The sequence below is a fragment of the Vombatus ursinus genome, unplaced genomic scaffold (assembly GCF_900497805.2).
Source record: "Vombatus ursinus unplaced genomic scaffold, bare-nosed wombat genome assembly UNPS02014775.1, whole genome shotgun sequence".
NCBI classification, from domain to species: Eukaryota; Metazoa; Chordata; class Mammalia; order Diprotodontia; family Vombatidae; genus Vombatus; species Vombatus ursinus.
The window spans coordinates 14,052,300-14,074,373 of record NW_020954553.1 but is presented as its reverse complement, the minus strand read 5'-3'; the positions used below and the strand labels follow the sequence as shown (position 1 = coordinate 14,074,373).

The 22,074-nt window shown below is 46.0% G+C and overlaps 1 protein-coding gene across 3 annotated transcripts in view; it reads left to right on the top strand.

Annotated features, from left to right (window-relative positions):
* LOC114044837 (protein argonaute-1) overlaps positions 1–22,074 on the top strand; it is a 29,548-nt gene that overhangs the window by 5,034 nt on the left and 2,440 nt on the right. The window contains exons 2-15 of one of the 3 annotated variants that reach the window (XM_027864548.1): positions 2,399–2,582; positions 3,750–3,870; positions 4,436–4,617; positions 5,254–5,390; positions 6,039–6,173; positions 6,359–6,446; positions 7,145–7,292; positions 10,883–11,002; positions 11,464–11,586; positions 11,858–11,991; positions 13,668–13,852; positions 16,664–16,823; positions 16,932–17,022; positions 18,278–18,472. In XM_027864548.1, coding sequence (XP_027720349.1) covers positions 2,399–2,582; positions 3,750–3,870; positions 4,436–4,617; positions 5,254–5,390; positions 6,039–6,173; positions 6,359–6,446; positions 7,145–7,292; positions 10,883–11,002; positions 11,464–11,586; positions 11,858–11,991; positions 13,668–13,852; positions 16,664–16,823; positions 16,932–17,022; positions 18,278–18,472 — 2,003 coding nt within the window. Of the gene's footprint in view, positions 1–2,398; positions 2,588–3,749; positions 3,871–4,435; positions 4,618–5,253; positions 5,391–6,038; positions 6,174–6,358; positions 6,447–7,144; positions 7,293–10,882; positions 11,003–11,463; positions 11,587–11,857; positions 11,992–13,667; positions 13,853–16,663; positions 16,824–16,931; positions 17,023–18,277; positions 18,473–22,074 lie in introns of those variants that run through there. The other 2 variants (XM_027864550.1, XM_027864549.1) reach the window with 2 other exon arrangements.

Below are 22,074 nucleotides of genomic sequence, written 5' to 3'. Positions count from 1 at the left end.
TATGAACACCTGTTCTAGAACCTGCTGTGAGTGGTAGGGAGGAGGTCCCTCTGATGCGAGAGGACTTTGCAAGCAGGTGTGTTCTGTGCACTGGATGTTGGGAGAGAAAGGAGGGTCTCTCTTTTGGTCTCTGAAACTAGCAGGGGACAGTGAAGATATAGGAGCTGGAGTGCCCCATTATCCCTCTTTTACTCTGAACTTTCCCTGACCTACGCCACCCCCCTGGAAGGGATAGGGCAGTAGTTTCTGGTGTCAGGGCTGGGGGGAAGGGCCCTGCTATCCTCTCCTTAGAGGGTGGGCTGAAGAGGAAGGGGGCACTCTCCCGCTTAGGCTACTGGAAAAACCAGCAGATTATGAAACCTCTAGGTGGCTGTAGAAGGAGCAGGGCCTTTCCCGTGCATTTTTGTCTGTAGTGTCTATGTGCTGCTGCTGTTGGGGTGTGTGTGTGTGTGTGTGTGTGTGTGTGTGTGTTTTTACATTTGCATCTATCTAGCCTGGTATACTGGGGAAAGCAGGTCAGAAGAGCAGGGTTTGAGTACCAGCGTTGCAGTTGTGTAACCTTGGGCCCTTCTGCTTTCTGAGTTGGGGTTTCTTCATCCATCAAATAAAAGGGGTTGGGCTAGATGTTCTCTGAGGCCCCTTCCAGCTCCAACAGCCTGTGAATTCTATGTCTGAATCTACAGAGCTCTATCTGGACCTGGGTTTATATGGCTCTTTGTCATTGTTCATTCATATAGTCAACAAACATTTATTGATTGTCTACTGTGTGTCAGGCACCACGTTTGCTCCTGTGTGCCTGTCAACTTCTGCAGCTGGGTGTGTGTCTGGCCTGGCCTATGCTTGACAGGAAAAGCTTGGGGTAGGGGCAACAAGACAGGAGGGAGAGGCAGCAAACTTCTCCCTGGGCTGGGGAGGTAGGGAGGTGGCACTTTAGTCACTTGGAAGCTAGCCTGGAAGCTGGACTCTGAGTACCCTAAAGAAGCCTTGGGGATTAAGGAGATGGGAACGTAGGGGCCTAGCATTGGGGGCCTTCCCAGTTTCCAGAATGGTATTGAGTTAAGGAACTGATGGGAGAGGGCTTTGCAAGCACATGGATGTTGGAGAAGAAAGGAGGTTATCTCTCCTTTGGTCTCTGAGACTTGGAGGTGACAGTGAGAATATGGGAGCTTAGTGCCCCCATTATCCCTCCTTTACTCTGAACTCTCCCTGACCTACCCCCCCCCAAGAGATAGGACAGTAGTTTTTGGTGTTAGGGCTGGGGGGAGGGGCCCTGCTGTCCAGACAGTGAAAGCTGAGCCTGGGGGGAGGTGTCTTGTCTGTCTCCCTGTGTCTGATCTGGGCTGGTTTTATTACCCCACCCTCCCCCAGACCCTGGGACCACAGTGAGATTAAACAATAACAGAAGGAAGACAAAGCAGGCTCAGAGCCTGACAGTGACCCCCTTCCCCCCAGCTGGAGAATGAGGTGGTGGTGGGGGGGGGGCGATGTTCTGTGGAAGGGAGAAAGAAAGGCAGACCAAACAGGCAGCCTTGGAAACCCAGGGGGATCGGAGAGGCCAAAGCTGGCCCCGCCCCTAGGGCCCCTTCTGTCTGTCTGCAGGAATCGATTCTGGAGGGAGGGAGAGGAAGGGAAGGAAAGAAGAGAAGACTTGGAGCTTTTGCTATGGAGAGCTGAGGGGGAGGGGAGGCAGAAGGCAGACTTTAGGTCTTGACTGAAGTAGGGAAAATTAGACATCTAGCTGGGGAGTGGGGTGGAGGAGGGGTATGTGGGTTAAAGCATCTTACAAAGAATATCCTTCCCTCCTACCTCCCAGATTCCGCTGTGCTCCCTTCCTTTGAAAGACCCAGGAGCTCTGTGTCCCAGGGTCTCTTCTGGTAGCTTTCCTGGGTGACACTTTTGGTATAGAATGCTAGTCCTCCGAAGTCTCAAGGTCAGGTTAAGGGGTAGGCTGGGTCTGTGGATACAGTAGGAGGTAAAGTATTTGAATTTGCACTAGGATGTTATATAGTAGAAAGACCTTTCCCCAATGGTCAAAAATATAAAACCCTTCAAATGGGTGATTGAGGGAAACCTGGTCTGTCTGGAGAAGACTGGGCCTCCTGCACCTGGTGGAGGCATAGTCAAAGGAGGCCAGGCCATAGTAACTCCAGTCACTTCCTCTGTACAAACTGGACCAGGTTTCCCCTAGGATACTTGGTTGCTTGGGGAGAGCCCCTTTCTTCAAGGCCCAATTTGAGTATAAACTTTCATGAAACCTTTCCTAACAAACCCTGCTCCTCCACGCTCAAAGGGATTTTGCCCTGATCTGGCCCTTAATGTTTGATAAACTGAACTGAATTGAGTTGACAAGATGATGTTGGCTTCTCTGCCTGAGCTCCTTTGCTCTGTTCCCCTGTAGCTGCAGGCACCTACCTGCCCCCCCTGCAGCAGGTCTTCCAGGCCCCGAGACGGCCTGGGATAGGCACTGTAGGCAAGCCCATCAAGCTCTTGGCCAACTATTTCGAGGTAGACATCCCCAAGATCGACGTCTACCACTATGAAGTGGACATCAAACCGGACAAGTGTCCCCGCAGAGTCAACAGGTAAGGCAAGTATTGCAGCCCCTTCAAGCCCCAACCCTTAGCCTGCAAGATCTCCTTTTTCTGATTTGGAACTTCACACACACACCCACACACACCCACACACACCCACACACCCCCCCCCCACACACACACACCCCTCTTCTCCCTGACTTAGAACCCCATGTCCTTCCCTTCTCCAATTCAGAACTCAGTCTTTCCCCTCCCTGACTCAGAACCCCCTTGTCCCTCTCCTGTCCAACCTGGAAATCTTTGTCCCTTTTCTCTTTTGCTCAGAACCTCCTGTCATTTCCTTCCCTAGCTTGGAACCCCCTGTTCTCCTTTTTGACTTGGAACCCTTCTGCCTCCTCTCTCTGACTTGGAACTCCCTGTCCCTCCTCTTCCTGACCAAAGTGACACCTTGAGGTCCATATTCCTTCTCCTTCACCTTCTTCCTTCTTTTCCTTCTCCCAACCACATTGTGGGCAGACTGTGTATTTTGTCCTTACCTCTCCTCCCTTGCCCCTGACCAATTCTAAGGAATGAGATGAGAAAGCATAGGTACTGAGGAGCAGCCCCCAGGAATGGAGGGGGTAAGTGTTGTCTTACCCTCCTCTATCTTATCATGACCCTCTTGGAATTACAAAGGTTGTTCCTTCTTTCAGCTAGATAAAATTCTGACCTCTAGAAGGAGTTGTGGGGTAGAATCCCCAAACCCTGGTCACCTCTATACTAATGGGTATATTCATAACCCACACACTTTTCCAGTTGAAGGAACGTCTCAGAATTGAGGGTGTGAGAAAAAGTTGGAGTGGCTACGTGCTCTAAAGGGACAGAGCATCCACAGTTCTTGGAAGGAGAAGATTTGAAATCCAGCTCTGACACTGTCTAGCTGTGTGATCCTGAGAAAGTCACTTGACCCCTTGAGCCTCAGTTTCCTCATCTATAAAATGGGAATAATAATTCCTGGATAGTAATTGTTTCAGGGTTGTTAAGGGAGGGGTGGGGGAGGAAATGCTTTGTAAATTGTGAAGCATTCTGTCATCATGAAATATTATTGTTAAGTGCATTTGTGGCCCTGGGGTGCATTTTCCCCTTGACTCCTAGAGATTAAGGGACAGTGGTAGGTGGTTTCTCAAGACTTTTTGGAACTAAGGACTCTATGAGCTTCTCTCTTCTCTGCCCCTACAGAGAGGTGGTGGAGTATATGGTTCAGCACTTCAAGCCACAGATTTTTGGTGACCGGAAACCTGTCTATGATGGGAAGAAGAACATCTACACAGTTACTGCCTTGCCCATTGGCAATGAGAGGGTAAGGGGCCAGAAATTGTATGGGATTGATGTGTTTCCAGGGCACAGTGGTGGGGAGGGAAGATATGTAGCCCATAGCATGGACTTAGATCTAAGCACAAAGCCTTCTGTCCTCTTACTTGACCTAAAGCACACTGCCCAAAACAAGGGGGCTCTCGCTTCCCAATGAATGGGACTAAGATAAGATCTAAAGAACTGCCTTCTGGAGATCGTTTGGTAACTTCCTGTTCCCCCCTCAGGTCCCAAAGATTGGCTGATCTTGGACTAAAGGCAGGATTGACTAGGACGGCCTGTTCATATAGACACCTGCTAGCTGAAAAGAGTTGTTTTTTAGGATGAATTGGGGATCTGGGAGTGAGAGGGCACTGATTCATTCGTTCTTTAAACACAGTTGTCATGTTTCTACTGTGTGCATAATCCTGTATTGGGCTCTGGGGAGACAGAAAGTTTAGGTAAAACGTGAACCCTGTCCTCATGAACTTTATAGTCTAGTAGGTATGAGTAGGGACAGGGATACACGTGCTGGGTGGGTCTGTTACCTTCCTTCATCCTATTTTCTCTTAAAGGTGGACTTCGAGGTGACAATCCCTGGCGAAGGGAAGGATCGGATCTTCAAGGTTTCCATCAAATGGATGGCCATTGTCAGTTGGCGTATGCTCCACGAGGCCCTGGTCAGTGGCCAAATCCCTGTTCCCCTGGAGTCTGTGCAGGCACTGGATGTGGCCATGAGGCACCTGGCATCTATGAGGTACTGGGGGGGGGGGGGGGGGGGGGACTCCCAGGGACTCTAAGCAGATGACCACTGCTCAGTTTGTGGAGAAGATCATAGTGGGATAGAGAAAGGAGATACCCAGGTTGGGTGGGATGGGTACTTTGGATGTTGTGGTAACAAGTAGTAAGGGCCTTGAATAAGAATTATTAGTCCTCTGCCTAACTCCCAGGGCTTTTTTTTTTTTTTTGGTGAGGCAATCGGGGTTAAGTGACTTATCCAGGGTCACATAGCTAGTAAGTATCAAGTGTCTGAGGCCTGATTTGAACTCAGGTCCTCCTGACTCCAAGGCCAGGGCTTTATTCTTTTTCCCCAGACATAGGAGGATGAGTGCAAATGAGACATTAAATCTCTACTGTCTCTCCCTTCCAAAGGGTTCTAAGTCCTTCCCCATGTTTTATCTTGGTATTCTCTGAATCCATCCCTCTTGGAAAAGGAAAGGGAAACCTAGCAAGGGACAGATGCTCTCTCCCCTGGCCTCAAACCAGGGAGGAAGCAGAGTTTGGATTAGAACCTGGCTATCCAATCTCTTGGCCCAGGGTTTTTCCGTATTGGGTGGGGAGGGAGCTGATCGTATTATGTTGGAGGGACCAGGTCTCTACCCATCCCTCCTAGGTACACCCCTGTTGGCCGTTCCTTCTTCTCTCCCCCTGAGGGATACTACCACCCTCTGGGGGGTGGGCGTGAAGTCTGGTTCGGCTTTCACCAGTCTGTGCGGCCAGCCATGTGGAAAATGATGTTGAATATTGATGGTGAGTGACAGAGGTGGGGGAGGGGGCACCTTCCTAACACTATAGTCAGTGTCAATGTTTCTCCACCTTCCTGCCTTGTTCTATACTCTGTTCTGGAGGAGTCAGAAGTCTTTGTCTCTAAAATCACGGAGTTGAAGTAAATCCATGGTTCCAAACCTTTTTAAGTGTGGGGGAACCCTTTGTAATTCCAGCACAGGCCTTTCCCCCATTATAGTTATTGTATCCACTGAGGAAGGAAATACAAGATGACAAGTTACCTTTAATTCAGTAATGCTTTTAGTGAGTTTGCATTTCATCATAACAGCATCCACATATTTGAAAGGTAATAGTACATAGAAGTCCTAGACATAATATTTATTTATCCATAGAAGGCATGTTTGCCTATTTATTATACTAAGTTATGATGCATATTTTGTTGGAGCTAAATAAAGATCAAAATGATAATGGTAAGTGCCATGGTGCATGGCTTCTCAGACCTCTTGAAATAACTCTAGATTCCAATATGGGAACCACTGGACATGAGGAGTACTGAATTTAAGCTTTAAATTCTGGGATTCTAAGACATAGGAACCCTCCCCCTTGGAAAAGACATGTCCCTGAGTCAGACCTCCAGCTTTCTCTGAGTTATCCCTTGCCCTATCCCTGCAGTTTCGGCCACAGCTTTCTACAAAGCGCAGCCAGTAATTGAGTTCATGTGTGAAGTGCTTGACATAAGGAACATCGATGAACAGCCCAAGCCACTCACTGACTCCCAGAGAGTTCGATTCACCAAGGAGATCAAAGGTGAGCATTACTGTGGGTGAGGTTGGGGGAAGAGGAGGTCCTGCCACAGGAAGAGCAATGTGCTGAGGTGTAAAAATTGGCCTTTGTGACGTTGGGTAGATTTGAGGGGATGGCGGTAGCTGAGCCCATTAAGGGACTCCTCCCTTAAAATTTCTCCTATTTCTCTATCTTCCCCCTCCACCCAGGCCTGAAGGTGGAGGTGACCCATTGTGGGCAGATGAAGAGGAAATACCGAGTGTGTAATGTCACCCGCCGGCCTGCCAGCCACCAGACGTAAGTGGGCAGGGTTATTGGCTCACATCCAGGAGCGGATGCCGAGTGATTACCCAGCTGCTAGGATGGGAGCATGAGGGAAGTGGTAGAGGGCCCAGAAACCTGATAGCCCTTCTTCTAGATATGAGCCCTGGGATTTGGCCCATCTGCCTGTCCTGGGGTGGTTGTGTGATCTTGTATTCCCATGGCCTTCCCACCTGCTATACACCCACAGACAGAAACAGCCCCCTCTCTCATCACAGACATCTTTCTGCTTCCTGGCTCCAGACCTTTCAGTAACTGCTGGCATTTCTCTTGAAGCTGGGTCAAAGGACTCTGAAACTTTCCTGGTCACCTGTGTATGAGAGAGGTGGGGGTAGTGAGGGCTTGGAACAGAAAGGGCAAGACATTTGGCCTTCATTCCAGCCTCATTAGCCTATCTCTTTTAGGGGCACTTAGGTATGCTGAATTCCTACCCTATATCTTTGGAGTTCAATGTTATGCCTGGCTTGTGTGTCTTCTCATAAGGCTCCAAGTCTGCCTGGCTCTTCTCTCTTCCATCTGTTACCTTCAGCCCCACCTACTTTAGCTCTTTCCTTTACATTTGAGAAGGTAACAATGGTCAGAGAAAGGGGAAGAGCCCAGTATTTCCAGCGGTAGGCGGAGTAGGGATGTGGTTCAGGGGGGATAACTTGCTAACATGCTTCCTTCCCCCATAGGTTTCCCTTGCAGTTGGAGAGTGGACAGACAGTAGAATGCACTGTGGCTCAGTATTTCAAGCAGAAGTACAACCTACAACTTAAGTACCCCCACCTGCCATGCCTACAGGTCGGCCAGGAACAAAAACATACCTACCTGCCTTTGGAGGTGAGGCTTCTCCTTTCCACTGAACCCCTGTCCCATATCTTTCCAGCCATCCCCAATGTCTTTCCCACCCTCTTGCCTTCTTTTCCTCATGTCTCCCATCTTGCAGATTGGGAAACTGATGGGTATGAGTGGCTTCTCCAGAGACATTAGGTGGATTAGCGTAAATGGAACCTAGTTCTTCAGTCATCTCTACCTGCCCCTAGACCACAAAGCTGCCATATTTTTCATCCCACCCCAAATCAGTGGAACAGGCTGGGTAATTTAGTATTTAATAGAGGACTTGTTGGACAGTTTCTTCAGGACTGAGGTATCAGAGACCTACATGCCTCCTTCTCACTGTTTTATTCTTCCCTCCTTTCTGTAGCTGGGAGCCCCACAGGACCTAAAACCTTTTGGTCATACAGGTGTGCCTTACTCTGTAGAAGAGATGTGCTCCCAAAGTGTTAACCTATAAACTGAATTCGTTTTCCCAGTGGCTTTTACTGAAAGATACATGTATTCCTTTTGAAAAATGTTTAGGTCACAAGCTATGATCACATCCTGCTTTAAAATAGCAAATGTCTAAAAATCATGTAGTTACAAAAGAACAAGTTGTCCTTTACACCTAATACTCAGTACTTAAACATTAAAATGTTAAGTTACACAACATCCCCAGAGACAAATGCAGAGAAGGTGAGCTTTGCTTCAGTGCACCCCTCCTCCCTGCCTTAATGATCTCCAAAGAGAAATGACAGTCACCATGAGCAAAACTGCCAAAGGAAGGAGAGGAAATGGGCTCTAAGGTCACTTCCAAGGTCGAAATCAAGTCATCATTTGAGACAGAGAAACACAGAAGGGAGGTGAGATGCCAGAGATAACAGGAAAGGAACCAAGAAAGGGAATAGAAATAAAGTGCTCAGTGGGTGCATTTATTGAAAAATTGGTGAAACTGAGATAGCAGTAATTGGGGAGCACAGTCAGTGACATGGGCTCCTAGAAATTCTGCAAAGTTGAATTTTAGGAAATACAGACCATTAATGTCAGTTCTAGGGAATAAAGATTACCAAGTTAATTCTGTTTTTGTTTACATTGTTACTCCCAAACAGTATCCTTTGAAAGCCCCTGCCTTCTTTTTGACTGTGCCAGTTCATTATAACTGAAACTTTTTGGATTTCCATACCAGAAAGCTAAATATAATCAGCACCTCTAGATCAGTGTTGAATTGTGGAAACACTAGACTCCAAAGGCTTCCATTCGAGGCCCAGTACTGACACTCACTTCTTGGGTGTTCTTGGGCCAGTAACAGTAGGCCTCACTTTCCTCACCTGTAAACTAAGGATAACAGAACTTGAATTATGGATTTCACAGGCTTGTTGTAAGGACAGCACTTTGTAGGTCTTCGAGCTGTGGGGTTTTTTTCTGTTCTCTCCCTTACAGGGCGGTCATGAGAATAAAATGAGATCATAGATATGAAGGTACTTTGTCAGCCATAAAGTTATAAAATCGTAATTTGTCATTATCCAAGCCCCCAAAGCTTTGCTTTCCTCAGACATTTAACCAGGACCATAAGAGTGTAAACAGAAGTATAATTTGTTAATTTTCTTTTGATTCTGCCCTGCTTGAGCTAGTTGCCTGGTTGGTTGTTGTCCTTCGTTCTCGAAGAGGACCAAAAGGACATCACTATGCTGGGGTCAAGGTTCAGTGTGTCCGCTGTGACTGATCAGACCAATAAGAGTTCAGAAGGCTCTATCACAAGTTGGGCACAAATAGTCCATATGAGCATTTGGAGTGAAGATGTCTCTAAATTTTCACATTTCACCTTTCTTTTGAGCTATAGCAATCCTGCTTTGCTCATGGAGCATAGCACCTTCTTTGATGAGGGCATGCCATGCTGGGTAGTCCTGTGCCAGCATCTCCCCTGTCTCACAATTCCCAAGTTCTTCAGAAAGACCTTGGGAGTGTCCTTGTATGGCTTCTTCTGACCTCCTTGTGAGCAATTGCCTTTTGTGAGTTCTCTGTAAAATAGTCTTTTAGGCAAACGTACATTTGGCATTCAAACAATGTGGCCAGCTCATCAGAATTGTTCTCTCTGCAGTAGAGTTCGAATGCTTGAAAGTTCCAGAATTTACCTGTCGTCAGGGTGGCTAAGTGGATAGAGAATCTCAAATATTCCCCGTCTTCCTGATTAGCTAGGTGTGGATTAATCACTCTGTGGATTCTTTTTTTTTTTAATTTTTTTTTTTATTTTGCTAGGCAATGGGGTTAAGTGACTTGCTCAAGGTCACACAGCTAGTAGGTGTTATGTGTCTGAGGTCGCATTTGAACTCAGGTCCTCCTGACTCCAAAGCCAGAGCTCTATCCACTGAGCCACCTAGCTGCCCCTGTGGATTCTTTTATAACAAATGATTGATCTCTGGTTGATGAGTCTCCATCTCTCTTCCTCCCCCTCTTCCTCTCAACAAGCTCTGGGGCCATGTTATATCCCATATCCCCCCCTCATCCTTCCATCAGTGTTTGAGCCCCGGCAGTGCTATTAGCCCCCTGAGCCCAGTGTGGTAGGGAAGAGGCCTATGGTGGGGGAACATCATCAGAAAGCCTTGCTCAACTCAGCAAGTGTTTGTTAAGTGCCTACTGTATGCAGAGCCTTGTGCTTGATGTTAGAGGCAACAGAGAGACCCATGGAGCTCACTAGGTAGTAATGTTCTAGTAACTAGTGAGCCGGAATGTGTTCAGCAAAGGGATGAATCACATCCCACTGGGCCATGTTCTTTCCAGAAACAATAACTCAGTCCCAATCCCTGCCCATAGGGAACTGTCACAAGAGTTAGAATTCCTAATACTTACAGAGCTTACACAGATTGTCTCTTTGATCCATGTACAAGCTTTGTGGGGCAAACAGTAGTAGCGTTCCCATTCAGTGGATAAGGTAACTGAGTCTGAGAAGAGAACTGGCTTACCTAAAATCACACAGTCAGGACAGGGACTTGAACCTAGGTTTCTGAATTCTCTGTCTAGTCTAGTTCTCTATCTGAAGTCATCATTTTAACATTAAGAATGTTAAAAGCAGACCAAAAAGGACGGTGAGCAACTGTTTATACCCTTTTGAGATGAGTACATTCTGAAGCCTCTGAGGTAGGATGGTCAGTTTTGGGATTATGCTTATCCATCCCGTTTCATTAATGTCTGGAAAGAAGTATTGTTGGCTAAATATAGTTCTGCCTCAACGCTAAGTGTAAACCCAACTTCTGTAATGTGCTTAGGGAACTGGATATTTACAGGAACCTTTTTGTGACCTCTTTTGTAAATTGAAGAATTCTTTTGTAACACAAATATCATCTCTTAATTAATCTCTTGTGTAAGTTTTTATTTTCATACATTTGCAGTTTTCTTAAAGTGAGGAATATCTGCATGCAAAAGTAGGCTGCTCATACATAAAGCTGGTCTTCTGTCCCTTCTTAGGGGTTTGAAATCAGGTCTGAGGCCTGGGATCTTATCCTTCTCTGGGAGCTCCTAGAAAAAGATGAGGAAATATGGGTACAGGGGTGGGAAAAGTACCAAAGCCTTACGTGTGTGTGTGTGCGCGCATACATACATATGCTCATGTTCTCCAGGTCTGTAACATTGTGGCTGGACAGCGCTGTATCAAGAAGCTGACAGACAATCAGACTTCAACCATGATCAAAGCTACTGCAAGGTCAGCCCCGGACAGGCAGGAGGAGATTAGCCGCCTGGTAAGAAGCCTCTCTGGAGAGGACAGCTGGATTCTGCTGCTCCTGGAAAAAAAAAAAAACCTTTTGGGGGCTAGTAAAGGTAGGGTTAGGTCCTGGGATCCTTGCTCCAGTGCTTTCGAGCTTACCCTCCAAGGGACCTGTGTAAGTGTGACAAAATAGAATATGGGAGACTCTCATTCCTATTTGCCTTAGTTCTTCAGGCTAAGGTCTCCTTGTCTTCTCCCCTGTGCTGACCCTAACCTGTTCCTTCCTACAGCAAAACCATGCTGAGCTCCTAACCCCATGTCTAGACATCCTCCACAACGCCTTAGTTCAAGTGCAGAAGAGAGGGTAGAATCTTTGGTTTCCTTGATGCTCTGCTGCCTGGTTTTAATTAGACTTCTTCCCTAATTTCCTTCACACATACCCCAAACCACAGTTATCCTCACCCTTCACTTTCCTTGCTCTTATTTTCCAAACAGATGAAGAATGCCAGCTACAATCTAGATCCCTACATACAGGAGTTTGGGATCAAAGTGAGAGATGACATGACAGAAGTGACCGGCCGAGTGCTCCCAGCTCCAATCCTGCAGTATGGTGGACGGGTGAGCTAGGGCAAGAGTCAGTGAACTAAGCAAAGTCCATTGGGCTCCAGCTTAATAACAGAGAAGACCTTGGGCCAGGGAGCAGGCCAAGATTGTGTTTTGGGGCAGGGGATGGGAAGCACAGGCTCCTTCAGTGATCTGGCTTACTTAATAGGGTGGGGAGGAGAAAGGAGGAACAGCATCCTGAAAGGCTTGTTCTCCCATCCTGGGGTTTGATTGGGATACCACAGGCAGTAAGTAATCAATGGTTGTCTTTTACCCATGCTGTCAGAACCGAGCCATCGCCACACCCAACCAAGGTGTATGGGACATGCGAGGAAAGCAGTTCTACAATGGAATTGAGATCAAAGTCTGGGCCATTGCCTGCTTTGCCCCCCAAAAGCAGTGTCGGGAAGAGGTGCTGAAGTAAGGACTCAGGGTGGGCTAGGCTCTCTGCCCCACTAAGCCATCCAAGGCCAATTTCCATAGCATTCTGCCTTGTCCCCCTTTGTCTAGAAGCGGGCTTTGGTTTCTGGGTTGGGTCTTTAGATATTTCCCAGGGCTCCCCCAGGAAAGACAGAGCCAACAAGGTTAGGGTGGGGAGGGGAAGGCTTAATATCCCTTTCTCATCCCAAACACATCCTTGGGGGCAGCTTCCCTCAGACACACACACACACACACACCCCATGGGAATTCCCTGATTTTGTAACCTGACCTTGCAGGAAGAGATTCTGAAGTAGATTAGTTCTAGCCTAGGACAAGAGATCGTCTACAAGGCTCATTTAGGGAAAGAAAAGGAGGTAGAACTTGGTGTGTACTAGTGACTGACACGCCGAAAGCATTATTCTGCCTCTTGATGGAACCCTCTGTATTCCAGTCCAGTTTGGGCTTGGGCCTCTGCTGCGTAGATGCCCCGCCTCAATCCCCTGGGGCCTTTGTTATGAAAAAGTTCTTGCTTAGATCGAGCCAAGTCAGCCTCCCTGTGACTCTTTCCTCCTTCTCCTCCCCCTCCCTGTTGCTCCTAGTTCTGCCCTCTCGGGCTCAGAAGAACAACTCCAATCAATATCTTTTTGCCTAACAGCTGTCACAGATAGTTGATGACAACTATCATGTCTTCCAGAAGTCTTCTGTTCTATAGCCTCAACATTCTTTGTTCTTTCAAACTATTCCCTCATATGACATGGTTTCTGGCATCCTCTGTCCTCCTTGCCTTCATGGACACACTCATCCTTAAAGTGTTTCCAAAATACAACACAATGAGGGCTGCCCAGGAGAGGCAGCCCAACTGTTGCTTCCTTATTTTGGAGCCTCAGTTAGATATCTGTTAAAGCAGCCCAAGCTCCATTGAGATTTTTTTAGCAGCCATATTATACTCTTGCCTCATGTTGAGCCAGCAGTAGCTCAAACTCCTACTGAAAACCTGTGTCCAGTGAACTGCTTTTCAAGTTCCAATGCATGTTGTTAACAGTCCATTCTCCAGCACCCCGGCCCCACCCCAAGCCCGAGGGCAGGGGTTCATGTTTATCACTATTTGGTTCCATCTTATTGGCTTTGGCCCATTCAGCCTTTCCATACTTTCAGGTCCCAATTGTGTCATCCGGCCTGTTAGCCATCTCAGTGTGATCCTTAGATGTCTGAACCCTCCCAGAGGTATTTGATTTGTACAGTAATCATAGGATTTGGATCATGAATTTAGATAGAATTAAAAGGGATCTTAGAAGTTTCTATTCCATTTCCCTCCTTTTACATATGAAGAGGCCCAGAGACATAAAGAATTGTCCAAGGTCACATAGGATAGCAAGGGGCAGAACCAGGGTTTGAATACCAGTCTTCCTCTTCCAAATCCAGGGCTCTTTCCACTGTTACACTGCTTCTTGAAGCCTTAAACCACATGAATGAAGCTCTAGTTAGGGAGTTTGAGGGGGAAGATGATTCTTTGACGACTCAGCCCAATGGCCACCTCCTAAAGGGAAGCCAGGGCTCACCTTCCCTCAGATTCGAGGGGCTCTGAGCCCTGAGGATGCACTTGGTGGTTCTTCTAGATTGGCAGGCTCTTAGTGCTTCCCTCCCAATCCCCCCTCCCTCTTTCCAATGCCCTGCAGGAACTTCACAGACCAGCTCCGTAAGATTTCCAAGGATGCAGGGATGCCCATCCAGGGCCAGCCTTGTTTCTGCAAATACGCACAGGGTGCAGACAGCGTGGAGCCCATGTTCCGGCATCTCAAGAACACCTACTCGGGACTGCAGCTCATCATTGTTATCCTGCCTGGGAAGACGCCTGTGTATGGTGCGGCTCCTCCTGGGGGAGGACATGAAGATAGGGGTTTTGAGTTTGAGAGACCAGCCCCAGTGGATGGGAGGTGTGAGGGCAGAATCCAGGCCTTGGAGAGAGCTCCCACCCTGAGAGGTTGAGGAAAGTCAGGGCATGGGGAAAGAGCCCTTGGTTTTCTGCTTTGGCAAACTTGAGAACGGGGAGGGAGCCAGGACACATGTGGAGCCTCAGGGTTGAGAGATGAGTTGCCTGGATCTGCTCCTTTGGGTTAGTTCTTGACTTTGGGGTTACAGGCAGCAGCCTGCCCAAATTCCTCATGAAGAGCACCTCTGGCCTGACTTTTCACTTACTTGGGAAAGGACACATTACCATGAGACAAAGCATAGGAGTGTAAAAAGTTGGTAATGTTGCTGTCAGCTGTTATCAGTAAATGGCCAGTCTGCTTAATAGACTATCTCCATTCTTTTCCTTCCTCCACCTCACAATTGGTATCATTTTCCCATCCTTTTCTCTATCGGGGCTGTTGAGTCTCTCTCTTTTCCAGGCCCTGATTCCATCAGTTATTCAACAAAATAAATGTCTATTCTGACCAAGACCCTGGGCTCATCTCTGAATATGCTAAGATGAGTCAGAACACATAGTCCTTGTTCTCAAGGAACTTACAGTCTAATAATGTGGGATAAGATATGTATAACAAATAGCTTTGTTTTCAGCCACAATGTGGCAAGTTCAAAAAAGAGTGTGGTGAGAAATTTGAGGAAGAAGAGGTCATTTCCTACCTCTCACAGGCACTTTCCCAGTGCCTGTGATCATGCTCAGGTCTCCCCAATCGGAAGAAAAACAAAGTTTAAAAGAAAAACCCTTCCCTCAATCCTACTACCCTTGACTGACCATCCTAGCTCTCTCCTCCCTTTTATTAGCAAATCTGTCTTAAGAGTCAGCTGTGCTCAGCCCTCTACTTGAAGCCAACACTTCCCCACCCACCTATTCCTAAACCTTCACTCCAAAGTCTACATTCTCTTCTCATAGCTGCTAAAAAGCCTCTTGGTGACGCCTTCCCTCTTTGCAAGGTCACCAGTGAATTTCCTTATCACCAAATGCCATCTTCTCAAGCCTCATCCTCATTAACATCTGCTTTGGTGTTCACTGTTCTCTCTTGGCTTCTCTTCTTTTGACATTGTGCTCCTGTTTTTCCTACCTCTCTGACCATTCCTCCTTTGACTCCTTCACTCATTTCAGTCCCTACCTAAACACAGGCATTTCCCAGTGTTTTGTCGTCTCGCTCTTCTTTCCTTTCCTATACCCTCTTGGCAATCTCATTCACTGCCATAGTATTCATTGCCACTTCTATTCAAATTGTTCACATATATGCATATGTATTTCATATGTGTATATATACACACATATATATATATACATACATAAATTTTACTTTAACCTCTCCTGTCCTTTTTCCTCCCCTCTCCTCTCCCCTCCCCTCTCTTCTCCTCCCCTCTCCTCTCTCCTCCCCTCCTTTCATTCCCTTCCCTTCCCTTCCTTCCCTTCCCCCCTCCACACTCCTTTCCTCCTTTCCCCTTCCTTCTTCTCCTTTCTTCCCTCCCCTCCTCTTTTCCCCTCCCTTCCCCTTCTTTCTCCTCTCCTCCTCCTCTTCCCTCCCCTTCCCTCTCCTTTTTCCTTCCCCTCCTCTCTACTCTCCTCCCTACCTTCTTCCCCCCATCTCTTCCTTTTTCCTTCCCTCCCCTCCTCTCCCTTCCTCTCCTCTCCTCTTTTTCACCTCTCTTCTCCACTTCTAGCTACCTGCCTCTCCACAAATTCAAGATTTAAAACATTTCATCCTTCCTCCCACCAACACTCCTGACTCTTCCTGTCCATTTTCTGTTGCACTCTCTTGAAACCTCAGTAATCTTTTACTGTTCTCTCTCTGCGTCACCATATACACCTTCTCATTTGCCAAATCCTATTGATTTTTCCATGTAAGTATTTCCCTTCTATTCCTCCTTTTCCTTTTCTATTCCCTCTGTCCCCATTCTAATCCAGGCCTTTAATGCCATACACCTTAATTACTTGGTGGTTTTCTAATCAGCTTCCCATCTCCAGGTTCTCTGCTCACCAAATGACCCTGTTCCCTCCCCCCACTCCATACTGATCTCCCTAAACCATGGTGTCACTCCTTTGCTTGAAAACTTTCATTCATTCTCTAGCCCCTCATAAGTAAAGGCTGAACTACTTAAGATATCATTCTAGGTCCTTCACACTCTGTCCACACTAACTATCCCCAGGCTTGTCCTACCTAAAACATTGGAGAAGGATTCCCTCCTCCTCAGATATAACCCCACCCCTAGTCTCTGCGTATTGAAATCTTAATTATACTTTTATGTATTTATATAATTATAGTTCTGTTTGTACGGACCCTAAAGGCTGATAAAATGCTTCCTTAGCCCTTTGAGGTAGGAGTACAAATATCCCTATTTTACAGAAAAGAACTGGCAGGGACTTGAGAGACCACCCAGACTAACTCTATCACTTAAGCCAAGGGGTGAGAAGCAGTTGTCTAAGGTTACTTGGCTAAGTAGTAGAAGCTGTGTATGTGAAAGCTGTCTTCTAAGGAACTAAGTGTTTATTCCTTCGTTGACTGCCTATGTTACTGGTAGGGAAATTGAGGTACTTTGCAGAGAGGAGCAGTGTTTTTCAGTGGTCTCACTTTCACCCCACTGCCTCATAGAACGGTCTTGCCAGCACCTGGAATGTAGGCATCTCGCCTTCCTAGGTGGGGACTCACGCTCACAGCCTCTTTTCTCCCCTCCCTTCTGTCTCTTTCTCTCTCAGCGGAGGTAAAACGTGTAGGGGACACGCTGCTAGGCATGGCCACCCAGTGTGTGCAAGTGAAGAATGTGGTGAAGACATCTCCCCAGACTCTGTCCAACCTCTGTCTCAAAATCAACGTCAAACTTGGGGGAATCAACAACATCCTAGTCCCTCATCAGCGGTATGAGCAGGGGAGCATGGGAGACAGGGACTCAGCGTGGAGTGTGGCCATGCTGGGGAATGGGAATGAAAGAACTGTGTTCCTGACTTCTCTATTTTTCCTCCTTAGCTCAGCTGTCTTTCAGCAGCCTGTCATATTCCTGGGAGCAGATGTCACACATCCTCCAGCCGGGGATGGGAAAAAGCCCTCCATCACAGCTGTGAGTGACTCGTCCTTCTCCTAGCTTTCCTATGTGCAATCTCCTTCCTCCTCTCCACCACATGTATACAACACACTCTAGCAGCTGCCCACCCCCAACATCACTAAGACATCACCTGTTGTCCTCCACCTCTTTGATCCCCCTGCCCGTATCTGCTCTCAGTGTCTTCTCTCCCCTTGCCAATTTTTAACCATCTGACACCCAACTCCCTCTAGGGGAGGTCATTATTGGAGGGGGGTAATCCCTTCATGCATACAAAATCATGCATATAGCTCATACAAACTCTTTTCCCATGGTGCATGGTGCATCCTTCCCTGTACCCCTGGAAAGGGAACCAGGTAGGAAATGTAGATTCTGCTAAGGATTAGAGAGAATAAATTCCCCCTGCTTTGGAAGCTGCCAGCAGGTGGTGCATTTGTTCCAAACACTGGCCTGATTTGCCCTCAGCAGGGAGTGAGGGATGAGAAAGTCATTCCTGGCAGAGGTGGGTGTAGCAGTCAATCTCCCTCCCTGGGTTGCCCATCTCCCTCCTGCCTAGAAAAGCACTGGATTAGGGAAGTGATGCTCCTATATAAGCTCCCTCTTCCCCCACTCCCTGGCTCAGGACTAGGTTTCTGAAAAATCAGAGACTCTCAGTTCCCTGCTTGGGGCCATGGAGTACTTTGGTCTATTTCCAACATTAAGTCTTGGTCCTAACCCTCCACTCCTCCATGACACACTAGCTCATTGAGGAGAAGAAAGTTTTTCAGAGACTTTTTGAGCTGATGTTCTTTTGCTCTGATCATGGTGTTTCTTGTACAAGGAAGGGAAGGAACAAGGCTTCACTTCTAACTTTCCCCAGCTTTCTCCATCTCCAGCTCTTCCCTCCTGCCCAGCATGGTAGGTGCCTTTAGCAGGGACCTCTTTCTGTATCCCTACATGTTGTGTACTTCCTATAATTTCTTCAGGGCAGTGGTTTTCATGTAGAGCACTCTCCCTGCCCCCATCCCACTTGCTCCCTTTTGTCACATCAGACTCCATCTCAACAAGGTAATTGGATAAACCAGGAGCTTTTTTGATGACCATGGAAAGCCCAGATCATGTTCAGAAGCCAAATTGTAAGCAGTCAGTGACCTGTTCCAGATGAGAAGAAGCCAGCCCATCTGCTGTCATTTGAGACCATGTCCATAAGAGCCCTTAAGTCTTGACACAGGGTTAAAGAGAAGACTGGGGTGTAAGCTGGGCTCTCTCCTTCCCCCTGGTCGCCCTCTCTCAGGTGGTCGGCAGCATGGACGCTCACCCAAGTCGTTACTGCGCAACTGTTCGAGTGCAGCGACCCAGACAGGAAATCATTGAGGATCTGTCTTACATGGTGCGGGAGCTTCTCATACAGTTCTACAAGTCCACCCGATTTAAACCTACCCGAATTATCTTCTATCGAGATGGTGTCCCTGAGGGTCAGCTCCCACAGGTGAGGGGTCCCTATGATGGGGGCAGATGCTTTGGGGTAGGCCTCAGAGGAAGCGAAGTACAAAGAAAGAACTGGCTTAATGGAAAGTTCTGAAAGAACTTTTCTACCCTCAATCTCCACTCTAAAGATGAGGAAACTGAGGCATAGGTTAAGGCCAATGAAGACAAACCTGAGTTACAACAGGGAGAGAAAATTCAGGTGTTTAAATTCTTCCATCCCAATCCACAGGAGTATTATTGGCAGGTACTGCCAAGCCAAGTGGTAGAACTTATGCTGGGGATAGCTTTAAAGAGGGGTAGAGTAGTAATATTGTTGCATCAAAGGTTATACACAGCTTAGTGACTTAATGTATCATTCCAAATTGGGGAGGAGTTTTTATATATTTGCTGCCTAGTCCTTAGTAGATTTTATCTTTGAGATGTGTCCTATATATGCCATCTCTTTTCCTGACCATTGCCTCACTCTAGGCCTTTTTCCTTCTAATTTATCTCAGAGATAGAGCTAGATTTCTATTCTTAATATGCAACGCTGATCTCATCAATTCTTTGTTCAAATGCTTTGCCTGTGAATAAAGTTACAAAGTTTGATGACTGGAAAGTCTCCTGGATACCATCGAGTCCATACCCATTATGAATAGGTCCTTTGGTTCTTTATTAAGTGCCTGCCATGTGCCAGACAATGTGCTAAGCACTGAGCCAATCAAAAATTAATTAAAAATAAAATTAAAAAATTCCAGAAAAGGGGTCATCTGAACTCTAGTATGAAGACCTCTTGATAAAGTAACCATTACCTTCTGAGGTAGCCCATTATGTGTTTGTGTAGTTCTAATTGTTGATCAGCTCTTTCAGAGTCATGATTGACCAACAGCATTGATCAATTTCTCAAGTCTTTCCAGGTCCTTTTCCATTACAAGATATTCTTCTCATCTGGACCCTAATTACTCTTAGTCCCTTTGCCATTGACCCATTTCCTTGTGCCTTCCCTTTCCCACTTCTTTCCTTCATTCCCTATCTCTGTGCATTCTGGAGTACAAGTACATTTTCTAGACATTTTCAAAGGGGAATTTAAAATATACAAAGAGATAATACCAGAGAATAAGATCGCATAATTGAACTTGCATTTTCAAGAATTGTACAGCACGTAAATCTGAATGCAGATCCCAGATTCTGTGGTCTTAAACTTAAAAAATTTTTCTTTCCTAAAATTTAACAATCCTCCTACCCCTGCTAATTTGTCTACCTGGACTGACCTCATCTATCTGTTCTTCCACTTCTAAGCTCCTTCTTAGTCCATCCAATAGCATAGTAGTAATAGTAAGCTTGTGAAAATTACAAAATCAAGCTAATTTCACTCTGTGAATTTGGGATACATCCTCAGCTGAGCAATCACAGCTATTCAACAATCTTTCTTCTCTTCCCTTATTACCTTCTTATCTCATTCCCCACTTTGTCTGTTGTAAACTTTTTCTTTACCCTTGACACCCTTCAAGCCCACCAATCATGTTTCACACTTGCAGTAGATGACCTAGTGTCTTGCATAGCTGAGAAGGTTTAGAATGAATTCCCCCAGTTTTCCTTTGCTCCTCTCTCCCAACTTAGTGTCATCCACTTTCCTTTATTTTCCCTTAGGAAAAATATATTTAATTTTTTTCCAATTACATGTAAAATCAATTTTTAACCCTCACTTTTTTGTAACTTCAAATTCTAAATTCTCTCTTCCCCTCCTCTCCCTATCTCCTTGAATTGAGAAGGCAAGCCATTTGATAAAGGTTAAATGTGTGCAGTCATGCAAAACATATTTCCATATTAGTTGTGCTGTGAAGAAAACAGACACAAGAAGACCAAGAAAATAAAGTAAAAAATAAAAACACAGTATGCTTTGGTCTACATTCAGATTTTATCAGTTCTTTCTCTAGGGATGGATAGCATTTTTCTGGACCATAAGTCCTTCAGAATTGTCTTGGATCTTCGTATTGCTAAGAATAGCTAAGTCATTCACAGTTGATCATTGTACAATATTGCTGTTACTGTGTACAGTGTTCCTGGTTCTGTTTACTTTACTTGGCATTAGTTCATGTAAATCTTTCCAGGTTTTTCTGAAAGCATTCTGCTCATCAATACAATAGAATTCCATCATAATCATATGTACCAGAGAACTTGTACAGCCATTCCTCAATTGCTGGTCATCCCTTCAATTCCCAACTCTTTGCCACCACAAAAAGGGCTGCTATAAATATCCTTGTACATATAGGTCCTTTTTTAAAAAAAAAAATCTCTTTGCGATACAGACCTAGGAGTGGTATTGCTAGGTCAAAGGGTATGCACAGTTTTATAGCCCTTTGGGCATAGTTGCAAATTGTTTTCCGGAATGGTTGGATCACCCTCTCTCTTTCCTGTCGTCATAGAAGTAGAGAGATCCCTACTCCTTGCTCATGCTAATCCATCTGCATGCATCCATTATCTAATTTCTAACAATCTGCACTGGGCAGTCATCCATTTTTTCTCTCTCACATCTTCAGTTTCTGTCTCTTAATCTGGCTCTTTCCCATGTGCCAAAAAAAATAGGCAGGTTTTCTGAGCCCTCTGAAATCCTTCCCTTGACTCTTTTACCATGTCTTCATACTGTTCTACACCTCTATTCTCCTTCAATACTGATCTTATTGAAAAAGTTGTACCAACCTGAAGTGTCTGCTTACTTATCTTCTCAGCTCCTTATAAACTGGCTTTTATCCCTCTCACTCTATTGAATCTGCTCACACAGGTCACCAGACTCCTATTTGTCCAAACATAATGGCCTTTTCTTAGTCTTCATTTGCTTTGACCTCTGTGTTTTTAATGCTGTTGGCCACTCCCTCCCCCGGATGCTTTCTTTTCCCCTGGTTTCTGAGACACTACACACACTTGCCTGGTTTCTTCTTCCTTTAACTTCACCTTTTGTTCTCCATTGTTGGCTTCTCATCCTCCTCCTGATCCCTTAATATGAGTGTTTCTCAAGGGTGTGTCCTGGCCCTTTTTTCTCTCCTTTAGGATTTCATTCACTTCCATAGCTTCAGTTACCATCTCTGTCTAGAGGATTCTGAAATCTCTGTCTCTAAGTCACACCTTCCTTCCTGTGCTCCAGATCCGCATCTTCAACTACCTACAGAGACATCTCCATTTGGTTGTACCATTGATGCCTCAAACTGGACATATCCAAAATTAAGCTGATTATTTTCACTCCCAAACTTCTTTTCCCCTTTGACCTCCCTCTTTTTGTCTGTTACAGACCTTTACTTGGCCTCCCAAGTTTGTAACCTTGGTGTTTACTTGGATCTTTCTCTCTCCTTCATGTTATATCTAATCACTTACTAAGTCTGTTGATTCCAGCATCTGTGGCATTCATTTCATCTTCTCTGTTGCCACTGCCACAACTCTATATAGATTTTCATCTGTTGGAGTAGATAATCACCAGATAGGTGATTATCACCTATTTGGACTTAACTACTGTTGCCTCCTAACATCTTTTTGCATCTACTCTCTTCCCTCTAATCCATCTTTTGCTCTACTACTGGAATAATTTTTTATGCATAGTTATTGTCCTGTCACTGCTCAAAAAGCATGAAC